The following is a 25,585-nucleotide window of genomic DNA, read 5'->3' on the forward strand; positions in this document are numbered from 1 at the left end:
TATTTGCCTCCATTAATTATGATCTATGGCTCGCGTTTATTTCCATGCGAGAATATGTTGGCAGAGCTTTAGTTTTATACATATACCACTTACTATATTTAGTTTTAATTTTAATTAACATTTTATTGACTGGGACATTGTTTTCCTGCGTTCTGCGGGAATTCCCTTTCTAAATCTGACAAATACCGTCTGGCTAAAAACATTTTATTTCAATTTGAGTGAATGTCATTGCGTTTCAAATAGGTTTTCGCACAAATTCCCAGAAACTATACTTATTTGCCATTAGGCTTTTAGTAGTTGTCATCATGGGAAATTTGAGTTAAGCTGTCCAATTTTATAGAATCCGTTTGGATTTGTCATTTAGCTGCAAATAGTGGGCCTTTGCAACAATAGATAGTGATTAAAATTTAATTATGCACATCAGTCTTTCATTTGTCTACTACACTTTTGATGAGTCACGCCGTGTTTTTAACTAAAGAGGCGATCTCTTGGGGGCGTGTTGAAAATGCGTCGCAATATAAATCCACCGAAATAGCTGGCGAAATGGCACAGAAATAATAAGAAATACTCAGGGGTGGACGCACCCCCACAGTGTCTTTGAACGAAATGACAAATCAGTGTCAACAAAAAAATTAACCATCATGAAAGTTCTTCTTCGCGTACAAAAGGCAGACAAACAACCCATTTGTTTTGAGCGTTCGCTTTTCCCGCCGTTTTCCAGTGTTGTTTGCGGTTATCGATGGATAATGTCTGGCACGATTTTTCTGCCCGATTTCAATGAGCGCCATATGAGCGACGTGCCAAAAGTCAGGCAAGCCGGACAAAAGTGTGTTAAGCAAATAGCGTGCGACAGGCGACGAGTGAGGGGAGAAAAGTGAAAAGTGCCCAGAAATGTGAATTCGAATAGGCTGCGTTTTCATTGTTGTAAAGCGGTCAATTTTACACACATTGAAATATCACTCAGTACTTTCACTCAGCGCCTTTTCGATTTACGTTTCTGCTAATTGAAGGTAGTGAAAATTGGGGGTTTTTATGCTTTTATGCTGATCTATATTTCGATGAAATGATAGAAAAAAAGGTTGGACCATCCCTCACGTTCTGCTTTCAATTAATTTTAATTTAAATTCTTTGGCGCCGTTTCACTGCGTTTAATTTGTCTACCGATTCTCGTGACGGCACCGATGTGAACGCCCCCGCAACTTGGCACACATACATATACGCATACATAGCTATACACACATCTGTCTATATGTATGCGCTTTTTATACTTAATTATTTATGCCATTTTTTGTTTGTCAACGTTTTTTTCGTCGTGTCTCCTTGTTTTTGCTCCTCAATGCGATTCTCGGTATTTCTTCGTAAATGTTCGGCTTCCTTTTGCTTTATTTTTGGCACACAGCGAAAAATCTCAGCGACTTTGCCAAGACGGAAAAGTCCGGCCCATGAGCCACGCCCACGTCTTGGAGGTCCTTCCAGTGCCCTTTTTATTTCTACATGTTTCCCGCAATTTGCGTGGAATTTTCAGCATAAAAAGGGCGGCGGATAGAAACCGAAACTTGGCCGTCGCCATGGCGTCCCTTTTTTTTTGCCCCTCTTTTTTATTCGAGGGACATTCACTGACCTCTTCCGAGCACCGTTTTCGATTTTCACAACATTTTGCCATTTAAATTCTACTCAAAATGAATGCCAAACAAATTACATAGTTTCGACAGAATACAGCAAAATGAAAAAGATCGAAATTTAAATAAATTAGCAAAATTTTCGTTTAAAATTCTTGGTGTTATTTATGGTCTTGTTTTCGCAGCTTTTGGCAATGCATCAAAGAGCCTTAGAAACTTGTGCGATGTAAGAGTATTCGGTTGACCGACTTTTATATGTTTCCAAACACACTGTGCAATTATTAAAGCATATTACAGCGTAATGAGAAAAACATCAATAGTTTAGCAAAAGGTGTTAATACGGCTGGCTCAGAGCATTCTTGAGATATTTAAACATCACTTTTTTCTCGATTGGTTTTATTTGCAAAAATAAGAAAAGGAAAATATGTTCAATGTCATTGTGTTTCATTGGATATACTTAATGTTCTGTACTTCAAAGGGAAACTTTAATTTCTTGTGCATAATAATAATATTAATTGTAAAAGCTTAGATATAGTTTACATAGTGGGTAATATAATTGCATGGCTTTACACGGCTTATCTCCTCTTGGTTTTGGCTTATTTTGAGGAATATTTCCACCGGATTTCAATTCAAACTAATAACATTCCACCTTTCTCCACACTTTCTCTTTCACACTTTCTTGCAGCCACGGCGAGGATCTCATTGTGACGCCTTTCGCCCAAATTTTAGCCAGCTTACGTTCAGTGCGCAACAATTTATTAAGTCTGACAAATGTTCCAGCATCAAACAAGTAAGTGTATTGTGACCTTGACACGCCCCTTTTAGCACCACCCTCTCACCCACCCCCTCAGCCCCTCAGCCTCCGCAACCCACGGGAGGCATTCAATTTGTTGTGTACTATGTATATGCAATGTACTTGACCCCGAAAATATGAAATCTCGCTCTGTTTTAACCCCCTTAACCCCTATGTGTGCTGCCGCCTGCTCTCTGCTCGCCTTAACCTACTCACTCTCTCTCTCTCTATCTCCCTCTGACTCTCTCTCTCTCTCGCTCTGGTCTTGGTGTGTGTTTTTTGTCGTCTCACACTTTAATTAATCAAAAGCAGCGACCACAATGACAACAAACAAAATAACACTCGCCTCCAACAATAACTTTTGATGGTCGGTCCATAAAAAAATGTGGAAAAACAAAAACACAAATAGATTAAATGAAAAAATATAAATAGAACCCAGCGAAAGGTTGGAGGTACGCACGACATTCGATAAAAAACCCCCTACTTTTCAGAAGTGACGCGAAATGTTCCAAAAATACAACAAGTATATCGCCAAAACAAGTGGGACAGCATCAGAATTTTATACGAATTTTTTCGTGGAATATATCCATGGCGCAAAACTTAAATTTAGAGAGCATTTCTGTTCAAAAGCGATGAAAAGTCAATTTTCCAAAGAACAATTGCTCAAGCGAGAAATGTTTGTCTTGTCGATTGCTGCTTACAAGTTAGTTGTTAGTTGATATGATGATTTGAAGAAATTAATCGATATATGAACAAATTTACTATGATGATTTGAAGAAATTATATCGATATATGAACAAATTTACTTTACGTCAATAACACTATTAATCATATAATTAATTGTAAATAAATCCGTTTGTTCGAAAAGATGCACGCCTTGAAGAAATGGGTTAAAGCACATAACACTTAACACCTTAACACCCTTAACCCCCTGCAGGCCCCTAAAAATCCCTCAGACCCCCTGACTTTTTAGTGATTGCTGTAAATAGAAAGTTTAACCCTTACGACCATCCCCCCCCCCCAAAAAAAAAAAAAAAAAAAAAATGATGAAAATTCACAAATATAAATATTTTTTTCTCTCTCTTCCGCTCTCTCTCGCTCTCTCTCTCTCTAACTCTCTTTCCGATTTTGCCATTTCCATATGCGTCTATGTGTGTCACCGATACTTTTGCAAAATCACAAATCTAAATGTCGTGTTCTCCTCTTGCCACACCCACACCATGCTACGTGACATTCCATATACCATAATCCGTACTCCGTACTCCGTACTCCCCACTTCCCCCCCTCCCCACTGCCCGTTTTTATTTTTAACAACTATTGTCCAATTAAATCGTCTAAATTTTCATATTTGCTTACCATGCTCCCTTAAATGTTCGTTCGATTGTTTGTTGATTCGTTTGTCTGTTTGTTTGTTTGTTTGATGATTTTGTTCGTTTGTTGTATCTGCACCCCGAACCCAACCGCCTACCCCCGCCCATTTCCCAATCCCCCTCTCTATGTATGTGCGCGCGTGTGTGTGTGTGTGTGGAAAACTGTGTATTAATCCATCAAGATCCAGGCGGCCCAACCAATCCTCGTCGGCCTCGCGATCGGGAAACCCCCCAGGAGCCCCGCTGTCCCAGGGCGAGGAGGCCTACACCCGCCTGGCCACCGACACAATCGAGGAGCTGGACTGGTGCCTCGACCAGCTGGAGACCATCCAGACCCATCGCAGCGTCTCCGACATGGCGTCGCTTAAGGTAGGATCTTAATATTCACTTCACTAGTTACAAATTACAGCGAGTAGATGCAAAATAACTTGTTACATTGCGAAATGTTTATCGAAGTTCGATTAGTAAGACCATTAGTTAGTTTTAAGTTTGGCCTTATTCATTAGCAAAACTTGATTAACTTAACTCAAACTTCCCCCCTTTCAGTTCAAACGCATGCTCAACAAGGAGCTGTCGCACTTCAGCGAGTCCAGCAGATCGGGAAATCAGATTTCCGAATATATATGTTCCACATTTTTGGGTGAGTTTCGATATGCTAGTTATATATATATATATATCAGTTCCTCCTCAAGCAAATCAGTAATTCAACTGAAATCCCCCAATCGATTCGTTTCAAGTTGGAAATTCATTTCATTGCAAAGTTTTTGCAAACCAATACCAACGCTCGAATCGTTTCCCGTGGATTTTCAATTCTATTTACCCCTTATTTGCGATTCCGCCTCGTCATCAACGCCACAAACTATGAGTTTAACCCATCAAAGCCCCTCCGCAGCTCGCTGATGCCACGCATTCGAGGCTCGAAAGTTATTCAAGATGTTTTGCGGCTTTAACTTTCGCTGGCTGCAATTTGTTTCGGCCTGCCTTCGTCGTATTTTTTTCTTTTTTTTCTGGCTGCTCGGCTCACCAAAGTATGCAATAAAATCGCATTAGCCACCGCGGCGGGAAAGAGCAGAAGAATGGAGTTGAAGTAGCTAAAGCCTCGAGCCATCAATCTGCTCTGCAGAGCCAACAAAATAGAGCGGAAAAACTCGAAAAAATTATGCAAATCCATTTGGATTTGAAACACTGAAAACAGGTCGAGAAAATATAATACCCTTGAACGAGTATATTTAATGTACATTTTATATTCCATGTAGCTGTAGTTTTTGGAGATTTCGAAGGCACAATAGTTCATTCGCTTTTGCTACCCAAATTTTCTCGAATTGAAAGTGCAAAATTAAATTATGCAGAGCAGCATAAAAACAGATGAAGTGGAAATTTCATTGTTTAACCTGCGAGCCAATCCCCCAAAGCGGAGACCTCATTTTCCCCGAAAAGTTTTCCCCATTTTCCCGTTTTGGTGGCACTTTGTGCGGGAGCGGGGATACATTCCAGGTTTAAAAAGTGACCGCTCGTTTATACAGAAAACAAATTAAATTAGAAACTATTTTTGAATTTGTGATTTAAAATAAATCAAGAACTAAAAAAAAAAATAACATTTAACACGATTGATAACAAATAGTTATCTTCTTATCAACTTCATGTTAGCATTTTCCAAATTATTTTTTTCCCGTGCAAGGTGGGCGGTGGGCGTGGCGTTAGCGTGGACAAACAAAGGGGCCGCACCTAGTCAAAAAGCAGCAAAAAAAAAAAGTTAAAAGCGTAGGAGAAAAAAGTGGGAACAGAGGGAGCGAAAGGATATCGGGCATATTTGCACATTTGTCCATATTTCTGCTTCACTGAGCAGCCACTGAAAGAGGGGCCACAGAGGGGGGAGGAGGGAACCCCAGCCGGGGGATAAAGTGACCTTCTCGGGATCTAAACCCACCTTTTCACTAGAATTTTCAGGCCTAACCCAACTAACTTGTTGTTGTCGTAGTTTATCAAGCATAAAATCGCATTTGGGGGATACACACAGTGAAAAAAATACACCCCACACACACGGCTGCCTAATGTCCATTTGTAACACTTCATTTGAAACAGAAGCCTCGACCTCGAAAGTCAAAAAAAAAGAAGAAGAAGGAAGAGGGAATGGGAAAGAAGGGTTGGAAAATGCCCCAAAAAATTATGGTGCGCCAAAACAGATTTCAGCACCTGAAATTCGCCCTAGGAGCAGGAAAATCTCAAAAAAAAAAAAGAAAAGAAAATCAAGCGAAGAGAAAGTAAGGACAGCATATGCAAAACAAGATTCTGCCACACACATATCAGGTGAATAAATTTTCCGTTGAAAGGAAGAGATTTTTGGAGCATGCCAAAAAGAATCGCAAGGAGTGGAAAACCAAAAAAAAAAAAAAAACAGCTTGACTTTAGTGCTTTAAAATTTGGCTTAAAGTGTGCAAGCTGTCAAGAGTTGATCAAATGTGGCAACACATGAGCCACATTAAAAGGACACAAGCTATGCTAGCAAACAAAACATTATTTATGTTTGATGTGTAGTTTTAAGTTTTCAGTTTTTACCGGCCAACGAAAACTCAACGCAATTTGGAATTTGAAATGAATATTAATTTATGCACAGGCAATTTGAATTTGAATTCGCTCTCCATGCCACAAACAGCGACAAACAAACAAAAACAATGGGGCTGCGAGGGGTTAAGGGCTGCGGCCCCGAAAAGTAGGCAATGGAATTTTGAATGGGAAACTGCAAAAGTTTTGCTTGTTTGCCGTCGAACGCTTGAATATTTATATGGCTATTTAAGCACCGAGTAAGAAGCAAGGCCCTGAGCAATGCGAGTTGAAGGACTTGGGTCGCTGCTCCACATCCGCATCTTCCACATCCCTTGGCCCACATTTGCCTGCCCCATTCGGTTATAGAAATATGCAGATGTAGATATACGCACACTAGATCCCTGGCCCATGTGTGTTTGTGGCAGACGGTGATGTCTGACTTTGGTACCAAAGAATCGGAATCTATTTAATATCCATCCCGAATAGAAAATCGTACACCTGATTCACCTAATTAACTCTGACTTGCGTTCCAACTCCTTGCAGACAAGCAGCAGGAGTTCGACTTGCCATCACTGCGCGTGGAGGATAACCCCGAGCTGGTGGCCGCCAACGCGGCCGCTGGCCAGCAGTCCGCTGGACAGTACGCGCGCTCCCGCTCGCCGCGCGGTCCGCCCATGTCGCAGATCAGCGGCGTGAAGAGGCCGCTGTCGCACACCAACAGCTTCACCGGCGAACGGCTGCCCACCTTCGGCGTGGAGACACCCAGGGAGAACGAGCTGGGCACCCTGCTCGGCGAACTGGACACCTGGGGTATTCAGATATTCAGCATCGGCGAGTTCAGCGTCAATCGACCGCTCACCTGTGTGGCATACACCATATTTCAGGTGCGCAGAACGAAAATCATAGCAAAAGCATCATTGTTTGAAAACTGTCTTCTTCTCTTTCTCATTTTCCGCCCCACAGAGTAGAGAATTACTGACCAGTCTTATGATACCACCGAAAACTTTTCTTAACTTTATGTCTACTCTGGAGGACCACTACGTCAAAGACAATCCGTTTCACAATTCGCTGCATGCCGCCGACGTGACCCAAAGCACCAACGTGCTACTCAACACACCGGCGCTGGAGGGCGTGTTCACGCCGCTCGAAGTGGGCGGGGCGCTGTTCGCCGCTTGCATCCACGATGTTGATCATCCCGGCTTAACCAATCAGTTCTTGGTTAACTCAAGTGCGTGTTACCTCAGTTCGATCGGATAATCTAATCTAATTATGCAACATATCTATTTGCCCGCAGGTTCCGAACTAGCATTAATGTACAATGACGAATCTGTTTTGGAAAATCATCATTTAGCTGTTGCCTTTAAATTATTACAAAATCAAGGATGTGATATATTCTGTAATATGCAAAAGTGAGTTCATCATAGTTAGCCCAAATGCACACAAAACATTGTACAAGCCACGTTCAATCTTTTCGAAAGGAAACAACGCCAAACATTGAGGAAAATGGTTATTGATATTGTGCTGTCCACGGACATGTCCAAGCACATGAGTCTGCTGGCCGACCTGAAGACAATGGTGGAAACCAAGAAGGTGGCCGGCTCCGGAGTACTGCTGCTGGACAACTACACCGATCGCATACAGGTGAGAGTTGTTGGTGGACTTGAAAGTGATCACTTGTGCTTACACTACTCCTCTTTTCGACTAGGTGCTTGAGAATCTGGTGCACTGCGCCGATCTGAGCAATCCCACCAAGCCGCTGCCGCTTTACAAGCGCTGGGTAGCCCTGCTCATGGAGGAGTTCTTCCTGCAGGGCGACAAGGAGCGCGAGTCGGGCATGGACATCAGTCCCATGTGCGATCGCCACAATGCCACCATCGAGAAGTCGCAGGTGGGCTTCATCGACTACATCGTCCACCCACTATGGGAGACCTGGGCGGACCTGGTGCACCCGGATGCCCAGGACATACTCGACACGCTTGAAGAGAACAGAGACTACTACCAGAGCATGATACCGCCTTCGCCGCCGCCATCGGGCGTCGATGAGAATCCGCAGGAGGACAGGATACGCTTTCAAGTGAGCCCCTCCTCCCCTCCCCTTCCCCCCCAGAAAGTAGAGAAATCAGTTACTGACATGGTTATATAGGCATTTGTGCTTTCAAAATCCATGTCAGTTCTGAATTCAAGTACCAAACGAAAGTCACACTCGCAATAACATTGATGCATTTCGTGCAACGAATAGGTAACCCTTGAGGAATCCGACCAGGAGAACCTCGCCGAGCTGGAGGAGGGCGACGAGAGTGGCGGCGAGAGCACCACCACAGGCACCACCGGAACCACCGCCGCCTCCGCGCTAAGCGGGGCTGGGGGCGGTGGCGGCGCAGGCGGGGGAGTGGCACCAAGAACGGGTGGCTGCCAAAACCAACCGCAACACGGTGGAATGTGACGGAGAGTCGTGGGAATTTATCGCAAATTGCAGGAAAAGGCTCACAACTTTTTCCTATTACGTTAGTGACTACTATTAACACAGAAAACCAAACAAAAACCTAAAACGAAAAACAAAAAAAAAAACAAAGAAAAACTCTTGGAAAAAATGCAAAAAAAAAAAATACAAAAAAAAACCAAAAACCCAAGTAAGGAAATATTAAACCAATGTTTAAACGCATACAAAAATCCAAACAGCAATAGCAAAACTACCGTTAAACCTATAAAGTCTAGAGAAAATCGAAAAAGGAAATTAGAAATTTACTTAATGGAACCCGAGATTGATGTTGAAAATACACGGAAAAGGAGGAGGAGGCAGAGCTAACTAAGATAAAATCGTACATATTGTTAAAAAAAAAAACATAGACACACTAAATTCAAGACAAAGCAAAGATAATGAGAAAAAATCGATAAGTTATAATAAGACGATACCGAAACTCCCGCCCCAAACCCAAAGAATCCCCAGTTCCCCTGCCCTTTATATATATACAATTTTTGTTGCATGTGTAGGTAAATGATTTTTGTCAAATTCATCTGAAGTAGTGCATCCATCAGAGGAAGCCCCCTAAGCTGAGTCTCCTCTTTTAATCCCTTGACTAAAGTGAAATATTTAAAACAGAGCATCAGGCGAACGAAAAGGAATAATTAATATGACCTAGCTTAAGAGAAGTTATTAAGTTTTTAATGTTTTGCATGCCCAAACAGATTTATTTTACTTGATTGATAACGCTAGACCTAACCGATAAACGATAACAGCAACACATGGAGTTTTTTTTATAATTTAGACCACAGCGACAGAAGCGAAAGAAAATCAACCATGTAAAGTGTAAGAACCCAGTGAATTAAACCAAAATTGAAAGCCAACCGAGTTGAAACCAATTTAATTCTAAATCTAAATCTAAATCTAAATCCACAACCCAAAACCCCAAGCAACAAAAAAGAAAGAAAGAAAAGAAAGGAACAGTCTACAGCCAGACTGTAGTTGTATAGTAATATATATGATATAAATATTTTTTTTAATATTATTTGTAAATAATTTAAATGTTGGACTCGAATTTAAATCAAGCGGCTAGCAAATGTTGCATTGCAGCTAAACTAAAATGAAAACAAAGCCAAAAACACACATAAATAGGGAGCTAAGTGGAAAATGTGGAAAAGGAAAAACTATTGTACAATTAGCTAAAGAATTTCCATTTCAATTTTCAATTTGAATTGCAATTTGATTTGCTTCCAGAAGAGAATGAAAGGAGACAAGAGAACGTAGGGAGATAAACCGAAAATTAGTTTCAAACGCTGTCTTCGCAAATATTTTTCGCTATATATTACTTATACCATTATTTTACTAGTTACTAAGCTACTTACTGAGCCACACAAATTTAAAACGAAAGAGACAAGACACCAGGACAAGAAAGAGACGGAGCTTTCATGAATTTAGTGAACAAACATAACACACACAATTTACAAAGCGAACACCACAAAAAAAAAGACTCTTCAAGCACAAAAGCAGTTTAGTTTTCCAACTGTAAAACCAAAGCAAAGCAAAATAACAACACAAACGATATAATCCCAAAAAGTCATTGGCTATAATATGATTACTTAACCTAACCTATACAATATATAGATATATCCTATATGCATATGTAAAGTCACGATACTGGCGCTGGTGCGCGGATCGATCAATGTGGCAGGCCAAATTCTAAACGCGCATAATTTAACTATTGTTTACATTATGTTTTATTGTTATTAATTTATTACCCAAAAACATTATTTTTTCAGACCTAGTGCTATAAATTTCTTTTTTGTGTTGAAGCGGGCAGGATCCGCGCATAAAATAGTGTTTTTTTTTTAATTACAAATATATATAAATATATATATATATATATATAATATGATATGTGAATGAAATGTAATGAAATGAAGTGGAACCTTGATGGTCTAAAAATATCATTAAAAGCGAGATGGAAAGTTGAAGAACAAGATACTTTATAGCAATTTAAGCAGCATTGTAAATGTGCGCTTCAGAACTACTTTTTTCGAAACTTAATCGACCTTCAGCAAATACAGCAAGATATATTACCTACATACAAACATATATTATTAATTGAACCATAGTTGCGACAAAAACAAAAATGACGGCAAGTCCATGGCAAACTTAAACAAAAACCAAAAGCTACTTTAACAAATTGAGTGAAATAAATAAAAGAAAGAAAACAAACAAAAAAAAAACAAAAAACAAAAACAAAAACCATATGACTTTTTTCTCCTCTCACAAAATAAAAGCGAAAAACAGAAAAATAAACTAGTATTGTATTGTATTTGTAACACGAATTTTCCTGCGAGTGAACTCTTTCCGCAGAACCATAAAGCCGGAAATGAAAACCTACAGAGAATCCGCAGCAAGCGCGGCACTGGTGCGTGTGTAGCTATAGCTATACGATTATGTAATTTACCAGAGTATTAACCGAACATTTAAATTTATATGCATATGCATACCAACACACATATATAGATATATACTAGGAATATATGCAGTAACGGACATTTGATGTATACTCGAGTTTGAAACATAACCTAACCAGATGTTGTATGTGTATGTGTAATTCGATGAACTTAAAGTCCAAGGCCACACGTGAAAATAACCCCAAGCAGGGCGCCCCATAAGAACAAGCAATTTATAGTGAAAAAGTCGAAAAGTATCTAAATGTAATTGTTAGAAAATGCCAAGTAAATCCGAAAGTTACCACAGAGTTAAAGAGGCATCTATCTATCCTATCACCCCGTCCCCCAAATTCCCAAATCCCCAAATCAATTTTTGACTGAAATTGAATCGTCTAGTAGAGGCACTCGATTCGTACTCCTTCCTCCCCTCCAATCCCCTCCCCTCCCCATACCATACCCCTTCTTCCCCAACTACTGTACTTTATCCGATTTTTCCTATCGACGTGCCGCCAATTATATCAGTGTATATAAACTATTTAAAAATCACGCATATATGCACACATAGAGTTTTGTAGCATCATATGTCATTGAGGATACCCACTAACACATATGTGGCGGGAAATAAGCAAGTAAATATTTACATATATGTGTGGGTAACGAGAGATCAGCATTTGTAGCACAGGTTGGCCAAATTTATTGGGAATAACGAGTAAAGTTGCCGAAGAAAAACCAAATGAAAACTGTTTGTTGTGCTGTTAGCCGTAAATGAGAACTTTTTTTTGAGATAACTTAATACCTATATATATAAATATGTATTACAATATATGTATCTATAAATATATTAAAACAGGCGACAAACAAATTAAACCAAATACCGGAACAAAAAAAAAAACAAAATCGAAAAAGAAAAAGAAAAAGAAAAAGAAGAGAGAGAAAAAAATAATACAAGCGATATTGAAAATGGCACGTTTTGTACTATAATGAAATGAGAAAACACCAAAGACGAATGCAAAACAAAAATGCAAACACAAAACAAAAAATATACAAGAAATATTCTTAAAAGAAATACCATAAATTGTGCGCTGGCGACGACGGTTGTTTGAAAGAGAGAAAGAAAGCAAAGGACATGCCGCTTGAAATGCCGATCGTTAGCGAGTCCTTTCGTCTCGCAAGTCGTCGGCATTTCAATCGAGCGGAGAATCGGGAGATATTATATACATATAGAACACGTAACGCTGGCGTTACTGGGCAAACAGTTAGGCATTTTTTTTTTTTTTTGGAAATTTATACAATTACATATACAAAAAGCTCACCCACAACAACAAGGACAACTACAGAAGAAACAAACACACACATACATGGCAACACTAACGAGTACACGGACAGCGATTTGCCGGATCAAAATTCTGGGGATTTCGATAAACGAACCGAGAAAGGAAACGGAAATTAGAACGCGGAAAGTTATCGGCAAGTTATTTACCACGGAAACTGATCGGGTGTACTATAGTACCAAATAGGGCTTACCCAGGCTGATTCACCCAAAATAATAAATATATACATGTATGTAGTAACGAGCTGGCTTTTGTTGTTTAGTTATGTATTGTTTCGGTTATGTTTTGCCTCTCTCAGAATTACCATATGCATATATATATATATATGTATATTCTATGTATATATATGTAGTTATGTATGTGAAAAGCGTAATCATTTATGAAACCAATGAAAATCTAACCTGAAAACAAAGAGAAAACCCCAAGTCAAATACATAATTGCATGCAAGAGTAAGTAATATTAATGAAATCTAAGAACAAAGGTCACTCCCTGGCTTTAAAAAAAGGCCGCATGGCAAATGATAAATGGTAAAAAAAAAATGAGAAGGTGGCATTATGAACAGATTTGAATGATTACGGAATACAGACTAAAAATGAAAATGAAAAATTAAAAAATCCAAATAAATGAAAAGATAATATTTAAAAATATTCCAGTTGCTTTATTTATGCGAGGGCGGTTCTAAAATTCGGAATTCTAGCCTTTTGAATGTTGTTGGGGAATATAGTTTACTAAGCTTTTTTTAGTTCATTTTTAAAGTTTAGCGCGGCCCAAAAGCATGCAATAGATTTGCTGCAGCGCAAAAGTATGCTGCAAATTGAGCAGCGAAAATCATACTCCCAGCGACAGGTGGCGCTTTATGCGTGGTTGTGTAGAATGTATGTATAAATTTATACTTTCTACTTTAAAAAACAGTCACAGCAAACGGTCTTCATTTTTTGTTTAGTTTTAACAAACAGCAATCTTTTGCAATCTTGCCATTTCTCTTACTTAAATACAATTTAAAATCATGTATTATATAATTATGGAATTTATGCCAAACCATGCTTGTTGCGTTGGTTCGTTTAGTGCCCACATTTGCCACTTGCAATGCAACCCTTGATCTCACGTTGCCGCCTGACTTTGACAGACAACACTGTCAATTTCCTCTTGCCATAATTTTTGGCACTTTATGTGCTAGCAGATAAGACATGCACACTCCATAAGTATGCATCCCCGATCTTTTTTGGGTTTCTTCACTTCTGCGTTTTCTTGATTTTTGGGCTGCTCTTTCAAGTGTTTAGCGTTAATCGCTTCCTCTGACCTCCGCCTATTGATATGCGTTAGTGCTTGTCGGCCGGAACGTTTATCCTTTTTTTCCCATTTTTTTTCTAAAAATGTTTCACGTCGCTTTTGCCACTTCACTGGAGGATCTCCATGTCCCTTTACCCCCGCCTCTTGCACAAATCTCTTCAATACCAGGGCCATCCGTTTGTCTCTCCGTATCTTTTTCCATGCCGTAAAAAATCGGAATCGAGCCCAAGAAACTCTCATCAGTAGGGGGTCGTGGCTGCTGATTGGAGATTTTCCGTAAGTGCATTCAAGTACGGTTTAGATGCTAAGTTGAACCCTTAGGGAACACAGTGGTCAATCGTTGAGAAAGTTCTCCAAGGAATAGGAATTTAACTCAGATCATAAGAAGTAATGTTTAAGATACTTCAGTATGGTAAATAAAACAAGACATTACTGTGAATTTGAGTAGTAATATTAACCCGGTACTACTGTAAGCATTCCTATTCCCTTTACTGATCGTCCACTGTACTCCATTGATTATGTTAATACGAAACTAACCCCTGATCTGCCACATATTGTCCCCTTTCCCGTCCCCATCCCCCCGTAACCCAATGACCAAAGACATTCACAATCTCCGCGTTGTTGTCAACGGTTTCCCTACTCCACATTATCTGGCGTCCCCGCCTCGTCTCCGATTTTCCCCCTCACCCCGGAGCCGCAGGTCACGTTCATGTCCCCGATCCCGTTTTCAGTTCCCGGTTCACACGTTGCATATGGAAAATTTCGGTAATTATATATGTTGATCAGTTTTCCATCTTTAACATATAAATGTGTGCATTTTCAGCTTATCGCTCGGCTTGTTTTCCTTGGGGTTATTTTGTTCTCGGTGACTCCGATTCCCGATTTACATGTGTAATGGCTGTTTCACAACGTACACACATCGTTTTCGTCCTTTAGGCAATGGGAATCACTGTAGTGTCTCTGTGTGTGGGGGGCCAAGCATTTTAATTGAATTGCAAGCGATGGGGATTGTAATGAGCCATAATGCGATGTGGTGGTTTGGGAGCATTTGCATTTGGTAATTACTTTCTTGAATATTATTTACCAATAAATGTTTCCCCCACAGTTCGATTTTTACATTTTAATAACGCCAAATAAATTATATAAGATGCTTGCCAATTTTGGCTATATATTTCCCCTGTTAACCCAACTACTCTTCCCGTTCAATATATATCTTTTTGTTTCTTTTACCTACCCCAACGAGAATTTGACCCGCACATACAACACCATCGGAAAGATCAAATCATCTGTGACTTCTCAATGACTCCCTCGCAATATTTTCAAGGGCAGGGGGCATGGGCAATTGAAACGAAGGCAATTGGATGCCCTGTAAGTGGATACTTCTCATTTGTTTGCAATAAATTACGACTCTCACATCCCATTTCCATGTGCCTGGTTTTGGCCTGGTCAGAGAAATAAAGCAATTAAACGCGTCTCTGTCACTACCCCTGCGCATTTGTAGGCGTTTCAGGAGCATTTAAAGCATTGAAAACGATGAGGAAACAGTGTTATTGCCTACACATGGAACAGATACCAATATACATACATATACATATATATATACATATCCTTCTGATCCTCTCCCCATACATACATATACCTATGTATGTATGTATCTCATTTGCAACCTAATTTTTTGCACTTGGAAAAGTTCAATAACATTTCTGCGATAATTTGCATTCATGCGGTGCGAATCTTTTTCCATGTGAAACTTCTTATCCCAAGTGAATTGCGGAACAGGCGCGACTTCCTTCCGCAGGAGACGAGACGACTTCCTTAATAAAAAGGGAAAACCCGGCACACTCCCTCAACCCCCCTCGTCAACGAGTGCAAAAGGGAACAAGAACGATCTGCATCGATTTAAATGAAGTCCAAAGCTCGGAAACACAGAGAAAAATATCAGACGAAAAGATATCCTACAACAATTATAATAGGGTTATGTTTTGGAATTTGGAGAATGTAGCTAATTCTTATAGAGGCAAATATTTATTTTATAAAGTTTTTTCCTCACATCTGATCGAACTTTGAACTTTTTTTGTTTCAGTGCAACGCAATTCTTGACTCAAGCTCCAATCGGTATGGATGATATCGGATCGGATCTGTGGCACATAAAACATGTTAATGTTGCAAGCTGCAATTTTCAGCAACGCTGCATACATCGTCTTCTTCCTTTCGCTCTGCTTTTGCTTTCTTTGAGGATTGAAGAATGATTAAGGATTACCCTAAGCATCAAATTAACAAAAAAAAAAAAAAAATAACAAATTTTAAATTCAGTCTAAAGAATTGCTTTGAATGTTTGGGAAGATTCTTTTCAAGAAATTCTTTTAAAAGGTTTTACACGGTATTATGAACTTCGACTCCAGATTTCGCATCTTGTTTGGCGTAAGCTTTCAGTTGTGTTTGCATTTCTTTTCTTTAGTTTCGCAATATTCTCTTCTTTTCTTTTCTTTTCATTTCATTTTTTTTCTTGCCAGGGAACCGGACCCCGTTGTCTGCTTTATTATTTTTCCTTCGCTCTTTTTTGCCAGTGCGTGTGCGCATGCGTGGCTGTGTGCTTACAACATAATTTTAATTTATAGCGTCAGCGGCAAGTACAGTTGAACCCGTCTGTCTGCGCCGATGAGTCAGTAGTGCAGAGGAGTCTGGACGAAGGGGAACTTTGAACTTGGGCAGGCGTGGCCGGCGTATAGAAACGAGAATCAAAACAAAAGCTCAAAAATATACAAGATCTTGGAAACTGGAAACGCGACGAGGCCTTTGAGTCGAGGATCCTGTTTTAGACAAACAACAAACGACCAGGAACAACATCACACAGACGAGCCGTCTGGGTTAATAACCATCTGTAAGGATACCAGTTCCTTTTGTTTTTTGTTCCCCGGGATGCCGCACACAGATCACTGTGCTACAGTTTGTTCACCCAAGGTGCGCCCAAGACAAGTGACCAAACTATTTCCCAAAATCCCATAAAGCGATACCTTAACTGTGACATTAATTTCAAATATAATTGAATCCCAAATCTGCAAGTATATGCCAACTGTGATCTGCCAAATGGCAACAGAGGCCCTCTTAATATTGGCACAAGTACAGTAGGCCCTGGCACTTGGCAATTACCGAGTGAGGACGACAACAACAGCTGTCGCCCGCAGATGAAAACGAGTTTCGGTGTTCAGGGGTCCCCTGGAAGTGACCAGAGCGTCCAGACGGACAAGACATCCTCTCCAGACCCGCTAATCATGGTACCGAGCCGATTGACGTTTATTGGATGTCGGATCGTTTCGTGCACCCAAATTATGATGGTCATACCCATACCCTGCATCCCCGTACTGTTTTTGGGCAAATTGCCTCTGCTTTCGTCGTGCGTGTGTCCTGCTCCAGATGGCTACTAGTTGGCCATCGAAGTGATCGTGGCCCTTAGCCCACCGCACACATCAAAAGATCCCCTAATCACAATCATCTTTTATGGATTGCGATTGCCGAAAAATTAGTTGGCGAAAACAGTTGAGCAACAAATCTCATATTCCCCAGATTGCTCAAAAATGACACACGCAATTGGACTGATTGGGGAATTCCTTAGTGAAACAAGTTGCTCTTGTTGTTTTGATTTCAGTGAATGAGGCTAAATAATAATCTAAAAACTCTCGGATAACTTCAACCGCAATTACTTTCTCTCATTGTATCGCATATAAAATCTTGGTTCGTGACTTCAAAGTATTTTTGAATAACAAATGAAAAACGAACCCTTCAGATACACATATTTGGCCAATTAAGCCAGTTTAGATTTAGAACATTTATCAAACTTACCTGAAGTATCCGATGTCCTCGATTAATCGCTGATTTTTTCTCTTATCCTTGTTTGTTTGTTTGTTATTTTGTGACTTCTTCCTACAAAGAAAAAAAGAAAGAAACTGTTAATGGACAAAACCCAAACTTATTTGTTTTTGACAAGAGAATTATTTCCTAAGCCGGCGGAAACCGCAAGCTGTGATGGTTTAAGCCTGATACTTAGGGTGTTTTCCCCTGTTCGACCAAGAGGTGTTGAACGTTTCTTTGGCACTCGGCACCTTTACCTTTCCATAATCCCGATTACTTACACTTTTTTTTTGTAGACAGCTGTGTTTCGTATTTGCAAGGACACGAGTCAAAATCCTGGTGGAAACTCAATAGGGAGTACTCAAGAGTACTCAATCCCCGAGGACAATCAATCAAGAGACCAGCAGATCGATCATGTACGCACTACTAATCTCACTCTTTTCGAGTAAATGTTTCTATTTTTCAAAGATAGTTTGCTTAAATTGGATTATTTTAATTCTTATCTATCAAGCAATCGCAAGATGTTTCGCGTGTACAAGAATCTAACAATCTACCCCCATCCATTTAACGGCATTATTTCGCTCAGTGTGACCATACATATCTCGACGAGTGTGCAGAGGGAAAAGGACGAGTGCGAGAGCCAGGACAACCCACTCAAGACCAGTTCCTACCTTCCTACCTTCCTACCTGGGGTGTCGCCTTACTTGAGTTGTCAGGACGGGTGTTACATCGAGAAAAACCCAATTCCAATGGCAATCCCCGTTCCAACAAATGTTGCGGTCATCTTCAGCGAAGTGTGACCTTAATTAGCAGCCTGATATGTACAGAGAATATTCAGAATCTCAAGGGGCCTCACCGCAGGACATCGGGCGGCTTAAGCTGCTGCGATCTGCCCTCCAGCATTTTGCAATCACTGGGAATATGGTTAGGAAAATAAAAAACACCTAATATGTTTGTAAATATTTAAATTTCTAAATTACAGCTATTTAAAACAACACTTTTACTGCCAGATTTTAGTGGCTATTTACAGACATTAAAATCGAATATGGAAAAACTTGAATAAATACACACAAAATGTACCAACTAATTGCTGCAATAGTCTTCTGCACATTTCTCGCATAGATTTTCTTTCAGTGCAACAATTCCTGCACGATTTTTATTGAGGCACCTTTGCGTTGGCAGCCGCCGCAGAAGCAACATCTCTGTTGCAATTGTCGGTCATTAGCACGCTGATCCTCGACTTGTAACTTGACCTCCCCACTATATAGACACATCCCCCCGCCCCACCCAAGATTTTTTTTATAGGGGGCGAAGTTCAGACTTTCTTCGGGGGCCCCTCTTTTCTCTTTGCGTTGGTAAATCTTCTGCCTTCTTTATTAGTTTAGTGTGGTCTGTTGTTTCCATTCCATTCCATTTTTTTTTTTTTTTTTTTTTTTGTGGGGTAACCTGGGGGATCTGTAGCTCGTAGCTTGGAGACACATTATTTTGTGAATGTCTTGTTAATTGAGTGATGTGCGGCAAACAGCTGACTTGCGATAGTGATAATGATGATTAAATTTACCGTGCGTTGCCAACAAAAGCGGCAGAAGTACAAAAAATAAAGTGTAGCAGCCGCCAAGTCATTGAACCTTAGAAAAAGTTATTGAAATATTGAGAGACCCAAAGAGCCCAAGGGTGGTGGGCACCAAGGGGTTAAGGGGGTTAAAGGGGCCCCACGAAATACACACAAAATGTCTTTTATCACTTTCCTGCCATGTTCCTCTTACGATATTTTGTCGGTGGTTTGGTTTTTTTTCTTTGACACAAACTGAACTGAACTGAACTGATTGCCAGCCAGCCAACCAAAATACGGAAACTAAAAAAGAGGAAAACCAAATCGATACCCAATAAGTTAAGTGATCCACTGAGTTGAGTACTGCTGCGAAGTAATTCAACTGCGAATAGTTTAGTCACGGTGACAATATTCATTTTGATGTAGCCACAATCTAAGAATATTATTAACCAAGTTAGTTCTGTGTTGAAACAGATAAACTCTTATGATGTTCAACTTTGATCCCAAGCACCTTTTCTTCGTTATCATAGAGTTATTATCAGGTACAAAAGACGAAATATTATATAAATACCAAGTGTTATATAGTGCGACAATACACTTGGCACAACTTACTTTTCAGCCGGCGCCGATTGATAAATTGGTCTGCATAAGGCGGCAGAAATGAGTGGGTTTCAGTTTTAGCATACATATATTATGTCTTATATTATGTAGTTGAAATTTTCGCTTCTGCTGCCGCCTGTCAATCCACTCGCGTTTTTCCGTATGACATATTTGACTAATTCCCCGGGGTCGAAGACCTCTCTTCATGAGACCCGAAAATAATGGAAGAAGGGTGGAAATTGTCCACTCGCATAATTAGCAAAAAGCAAAAAAAAAATACATATATATATAGGGAATGCAGTCATTTGGACCGATGTTAAGTATTTCGCCAATTAAGTGGCAATCAAACGAGTGTCGGGGGATATATACCCAGATATACCATTATATGGTGCCAAGTATTCCCTTTGCGTGTTTAAATTAAAAACTCGTAAAATAGTCGTATCAAAAACAAACGTAAATTGCAGCATAACAAGCATTTTATGATTCATAAAAACCATTTTCGTGAACGGGAGGAGGGGCAATTCTAGGGGGACGGGCTCTGCATTAGGGTAATTATGCAATGAAGGCACCACAGCGCGCGCCATCAGCTTAGAACCAAAAAAAAAAACATTATAACATTGCCAAAGTTCTTGACAATAAGTACATTATTTTGAAACAAATGAACAACTTTATTTGAATAGTAATTATTTCAATAAAAATATGTTTGCAATTAGATGCTATTGTGTTTTATTTGTTTTCTGCAATGGGAATTATTAGAAACACTATATCCATGCCCCACACTGTAGCGCCCCTAGACTCCTGCGATGTTGGTCCATTCATCGCATGCCCATCGTTTTAGGGACCCTTTTGCCAGCAATGCGGGATTGCACAGAGCGACGAGGGGAACTTCGCTACTCCGGGGGTTAGTTCCCAAATCCCAAATAAAAAAAAAATGCAACGCTTGCCGAAATCCAAAAACCAAAAACCAAAAACCCCAAAAACCGACTGCCAAAAACCGTAAACCCCTATGGCGAATCTGCCTGACTGACTAACTGCCTGGATGAATGACTTTCTTTCGATGTCTCTGCATGTTTGCCTTTTCCATTTCCCATTTCTTGTACATGTATTTGTATTTGGATTTGTATATGTTTTGTTTTGCTTTTGCCTTGGCTTTCGGGTTAAACATTTCGTGACCTGCATTTTTGTTGTTGGAAATAAATTGGTCGCCAGTTTCCTTTGGCATATGGCAAGCATGTGGCGCACGTACAAGCCACTTCACTCCTTTCAATTATGTGCGAGGCAACAGCAGCAGCAGCAACAGCAACAGCAACAGCAGCAACATCATCAGCACGGCGGCAGCATCAACGAAAAAGGATGAGTCCAGTCGCAGATCGAATATTGCAATACCCTTGCCGTTTTTCGTCTGAGTGCAAAATACGATATTTTTCAGTTTCAAATATGTTGCACTTGAGTATTTGTAGCAACAAATTCTTCAATTTATGTTCATTAAATACCAGCAAAAGTATCAAAAATATTGCAGTTTCATACAATTATGTCTCCCTCGCTGTATTCACAACGATGTAAAGACCAACTTCACTACAGACTGTCACATACCCTGCATACCCTAGACTCCTTTTGCATTAACTGCCAGATCCTCTACCCTGAAGCCCCTCTGCCCCTCGTTTAATTACAAAGCACAAAATGCTTATGACACGATCGAGGGTGCCTTTAATTATTTTGTGTTTTTTGGAGCATACACTTCACGAACGCCACTTCTTGGCGAAGTTAAGATCGTGATCCAAATCCAACACTTTTCCAAAAGACAAAAGTGAAAAGAACGAAGCAAAACTATTAGCAAGTGACCTGGATGGTAAATAAAAACTCAAAGGATTGATATTAGAAGAGGAACAGAGCGAAGATCCCACAGAACTCCTTCAACGAAGTTCCGAGCCATATGATGATGACCTATGATCCCAGCAGAGAAACAGAGAAACATAACCAGCGAGATCGGAAGTGCTGTCCACTGTCCACAGTAGGAGCCCATTGAGTGGAGCTAATCGGTGTGTGATATCTCCACTCCCTCAAACAAAAATGGGCCTGCTGTGACGTCAGTGCTATACTTTCCCAAGATCCGGATAGGAGAACCCCGCTTGGGGTCTTCGCCAGTTCGCGATTAATTTATGCCGTCTCGGCTTTGTCTCTCTGCTTTTCAGCTCTTTGATTGATGATTAATCCAGAGTCAGACTTTGACTTTTGGCATTGACGGGCCCAAGCAAGAAGCCTGAGAATATATGAATAGGGCCTCTGTGTGGGCTGCCCAATGGTATTTGTTATTATATTTGTTGTTATATTTGTTATTATATTTGTAAAGAACGATTCGCAATACTGGCCCCACAGCTATCGCACCTAATGATACCCTTTATAAGAGATTATCATGCTGTATTCATAACACATAATAAGAACTTTCAATTATACAGAGAATAACAAGGTTTGCAGTAACCATTATAACCAATATTATAATAAACAATAACCATTTATCATTATAATAATAATTGGAAATGCATAAATTAAGACTTGCGTAGAGAGTATGCCCAGTTCCACAGCATTTTTGGCTTGGATTTGTAATTGCAAATATGAGCGGAAACGCCTGCTTTGAATGGATAACAAACTGCGACCGCAAATACGACCCTTGCTGGGGTTCTAAGAGGGTCGAATTGGGGGGCTTAAGAGGGGCCTAAGCGGGTTGGGAGGGTCCATTGGTGGGGGCATTGGTGATCGGGGTTACGCACAAGAACCCCTGTTTGATTTGTTTACACTTCATTCCCCTTTTTCGCACTTCCAGCTAAACATATCAAACATCCCATGGGGCCGAGAAGTGGAGCGTGTTATTTGGGAGACCTTTTAAGGCATATCGATAAGGTCCCTACTCGGGCCGCGATTAGTGCTTTTTAATTCCTTGGGGGATTTCCGGAAAGTTTCATTCGCCGCGTCATCAGAATTTCCGCTGCATAACTAATCTTTCAGTTCGAGATATGCTCCGGATATCGAAACTTATTTCGAAATTCATACGTTCACATTGCTTTCGTTTTGTATTTAGCTATTGGCAACGAGCAAGTGAGCTTATAAAATGCTGAATTTATTATTTGTGGCTTTTCGGTTTTATATGAAAAACTATAAAGTTGGAACAAAAATTTAAAACTAAAAATGTTAATTAATTTCTGTGTAGAAATAGACTTTCTTTCGAACCCAAAAACAAAAAAAATAGACTCCGCCCGATAATCTTGCTTGGGTTTACTCTCGGAGAAATCCAATCAAGATCCATTCAAAATCCAACTGGTCGATGGAGCAGCCTTAGATCGTAAAATACAAAAATGTTTGAAAGACTCGTAAAATCAAACAAAGGCAACCTTCACAAAAACTAGAAACTATAAATGTAAAATGTATGCGAAGTGTTAGTCTTTTTTTTCTTTTTGCATACCTTTTTGTTTATTGTGTTTGAGAGCAAACACAAGCGTCAGCAAATAAACGTAAAAATAGCGAAGATCGCGGGGATTGCAATGGAATTGCTTCATAATTAGTTGCTGTTAAACGATCGAAGATCTTGGCGATGACTGTCCAAAAAGGGGAAAAATCAGAGATCAAAGCACACACACACTCACGACTCATTGGGGGGTGCGGGGCCAATGACATCTGGCATTTTTTGTGCTCCTAAGTAGTTTGTCATCCGACAGTTGGAGAACCCAGAAACATCTTCGACCGAAATAGACGGCGATTGCTCGCAATTCAATAATCTCTCGACAGATCACCGAGCAAAGTTGAATTTGTTCCCCAATTGATGTGAAGAGTAACTGCCTCATGAAGACAGTTGCAAGCAAAACTAAATATTCCAAGTAGAACCTTCTACTAATGCTTTACATTTTTTACATCAATTTACATCACAGTCATCGTTGGAATCATCCCTAATCAAAAGTTCGTAAATACAGATAGCTATTGAAACATTCGAAAGTATTTTCTTAAGATAATCACAAATAAACCGAGCCAACCTTGCGCGATCCCAAATGATTTGAGGAATGCATGTCAGCCTATCAGCTGCACTGTAAATATTTACAGTGTGCAGCCGTGGAAAATTTGAAATGGAAAATTGGGTTACCTTAGGCCACCTAAATCTATGCGGGCTTGTTTGCGGATATGGATGGATATAAACACTTTGTTTACAATTCGCATGACATTTACGGCCGAGTTTACGAAGCGAGGACACGAGTGCCACTACAACTTCATTAACTTAATACGTTCCGTATTCCGTCTTTTGCCCATTTTTTTTCCCCCGCTTGTGGTACACACAAAAAATTAACAGGTGAGGACGGGAGTAGGTTCAATGCTCTGCGGCTACTAAATATTATTATTGGCAGTTCTACGAAACGGGGAATTAACTCATTCATTAAAATTTATACAACAGCCTCTAAAACAAGATACTGTATCTGAGCATCTCCAACTCGCGGCCCTACGCTCATAAGCATAACGCTCATAACGAAACCTGTGCAACCCAACAAAAAAACGAAATAAAAATAAAAATAATAAAAAAAAGCAAAGGAGACAAAAAATAAATAAACTAACGAACCCCGAGCCTGGTATTAATTGTCGGCTAAATTCTGTTTGAACACCAGATTTCGGATCAGAGAACAGGTACCCGAGGAGCAACAACAATGGAGGCGAGATATAGAAAAGAAAAAAAAGAGTCGGGGGAAAAGAGGCCGCTAAAGGTCGCCTAATGAAACATTCTAATAGATGCAAAGACTCCGAGGGAGAGTCGCCGACTTGGACAGAACATTCGGCTACACTGGCGAAAAAGTTGTGGTGAACAAAATGATTCTAATTCGGCGGGTATCAACTTATCCTGCAAATTAGTTCTGCATCATTGTAGCTAGCTATTTTTTTTATTTTTTATTTTTTTTTTACACTTTTGCTTCAACCCTTTTCTGCCAGTGCACTTCCACCTGTATAGGCCGACTTCTTGGCAACAGGTACCCAATGCCTCCATCCCCCCTGTCAACCAATCCGAATCCCATTCACCGTCTCCGGTTTTTCGGTTCGTCATTTAAATAAAACTTAGATTAGTGTCGTTTAGCAATTTGGAATTTTCTCGGCATTTCTGGTATTCATTCCTCTCTTTCGACTCGGCTCGGTTGCCTTTGCGCGTGCTAAACTGGACTGAATCGAAATTATTTAAATGCTTTTCCCATGAACTTTCGGGCCATATGTACATGCATATGTATGTGTTTGGCCACTGATTCACATTCTGATCGCCAGTGAACAAGCATATCGTTGCGTAGTTACATATCAAGTGGATCAAAGCTAATCCAAAGCATAATTGTATCGATATAAAACAGACTCTTATTTCGATCGTAATATAAGACCCTAATATGATTCTCTCGCTTATGCACCACATAGAAGTACGCCTTGACATTTGACACGCCGAGTCGTAAAATTAATCAAGAAATGCTTTGCCTTACTACTACTACCATAACTACGGTTATCTCGGATGGCTCAAGGGGCCTACGGCCAGTTCAATGAATTCAATTCCACCCGAAACTAGAAACTAGAAACTAGATGAAAAAAAAACTATGCATGTACCACTATCTGTGTGGGTACTTTTAATTTTTTATGATTTTTATTACATTCTGAACGATAGTTTAAACCGAGGCGAGGTCAGCGGAATTGCACGATTAGATTAGAGAGT

General features: G+C 40.0%; 2 protein-coding genes across 16 annotated transcripts in view; both read left to right on the forward strand.

Moving 5' to 3' along the window:
- LOC6725013 (cAMP-specific 3',5'-cyclic phosphodiesterase) overlaps positions 1–13,225 on the forward strand; it is a 105,530-nt gene extending 92,305 nt beyond the window's left edge. For 9 of the 13 annotated variants that reach the window (XM_039298058.2, XM_039298056.2, XM_044923786.1 and 6 more), the window contains 9 exons: positions 2,305–2,409; positions 3,965–4,151; positions 4,329–4,422; positions 6,870–7,210; positions 7,290–7,554; positions 7,621–7,735; positions 7,805–7,967; positions 8,032–8,400; positions 8,566–13,225. In XM_039298058.2, coding sequence (XP_039153992.1) covers positions 2,305–2,409; positions 3,965–4,151; positions 4,329–4,422; positions 6,870–7,210; positions 7,290–7,554; positions 7,621–7,735; positions 7,805–7,967; positions 8,032–8,400; positions 8,566–8,769 — 1,843 coding nt within the window. In that variant the 3' untranslated portion in view covers positions 8,770–13,225. The remainder of the gene's footprint in view (positions 1–2,304; positions 2,410–3,964; positions 4,152–4,328; positions 4,423–6,869; positions 7,211–7,289; positions 7,555–7,620; positions 7,736–7,804; positions 7,968–8,031; positions 8,401–8,565) is intronic. The other 4 variants (XM_039298059.2, XM_039298057.2, XM_039298063.2 and 1 more) reach the window with 1 other exon arrangement.
- Positions 13,226–16,386: 3,161 nt separating this feature from the next.
- On the forward strand, positions 16,387–18,848 carry LOC27209084. 3 transcript variants are annotated; one of them, XM_016184595.3, is made up of 3 exons: positions 16,387–16,829; positions 18,014–18,133; positions 18,190–18,840. In XM_016184595.3, the coding sequence occupies exons 1-3, from the start codon at positions 16,788–16,790 to the stop codon at positions 18,196–18,198; spliced, it is 171 nt and encodes a 56-aa protein (XP_016037968.1). In that variant the 5' UTR covers positions 16,387–16,787; the 3' UTR covers positions 18,199–18,840. The 3 variants fall into 3 exon arrangements, 2 of the variants coding, with proteins under 2 accessions (XP_016037968.1, XP_016037966.1); XM_016184593.3 differs by having other exon boundaries at positions 18,229–18,840; XR_006542131.1 differs by having other exon boundaries at positions 16,387–16,749; positions 18,014–18,848.
- Positions 18,849–25,585: the final 6,737 nt, after the last annotated feature.

This window comes from Drosophila simulans, chromosome X (assembly GCF_016746395.2).
Source record: "Drosophila simulans strain w501 chromosome X, Prin_Dsim_3.1, whole genome shotgun sequence".
NCBI lineage: Eukaryota > Metazoa > Arthropoda > Insecta > Diptera > Drosophilidae > Drosophila > Drosophila simulans.

Bases quoted from the DNA above. Each gene is read 5' to 3' on its own strand.
- LOC27209084 (XM_016184593.3), top strand. From the start codon at position 16,788: ATGCCGCACACAGATCACTGTGCTACAGTTTGTTCACCCAAG. The intron at 16,830-18,013 runs GTGCGCCCAAGA...TTTTTTTTGTAG, and splicing joins CTACAGTTTGTTCACCCAAG to ACAGCTGTGTTTCGTATTTG. The intron at 18,134-18,228 runs GTACGCACTACT...TTATCTATCAAG, and splicing joins GAGACCAGCAGATCGATCAT to CAATCGCAAGATGTTTCGCG.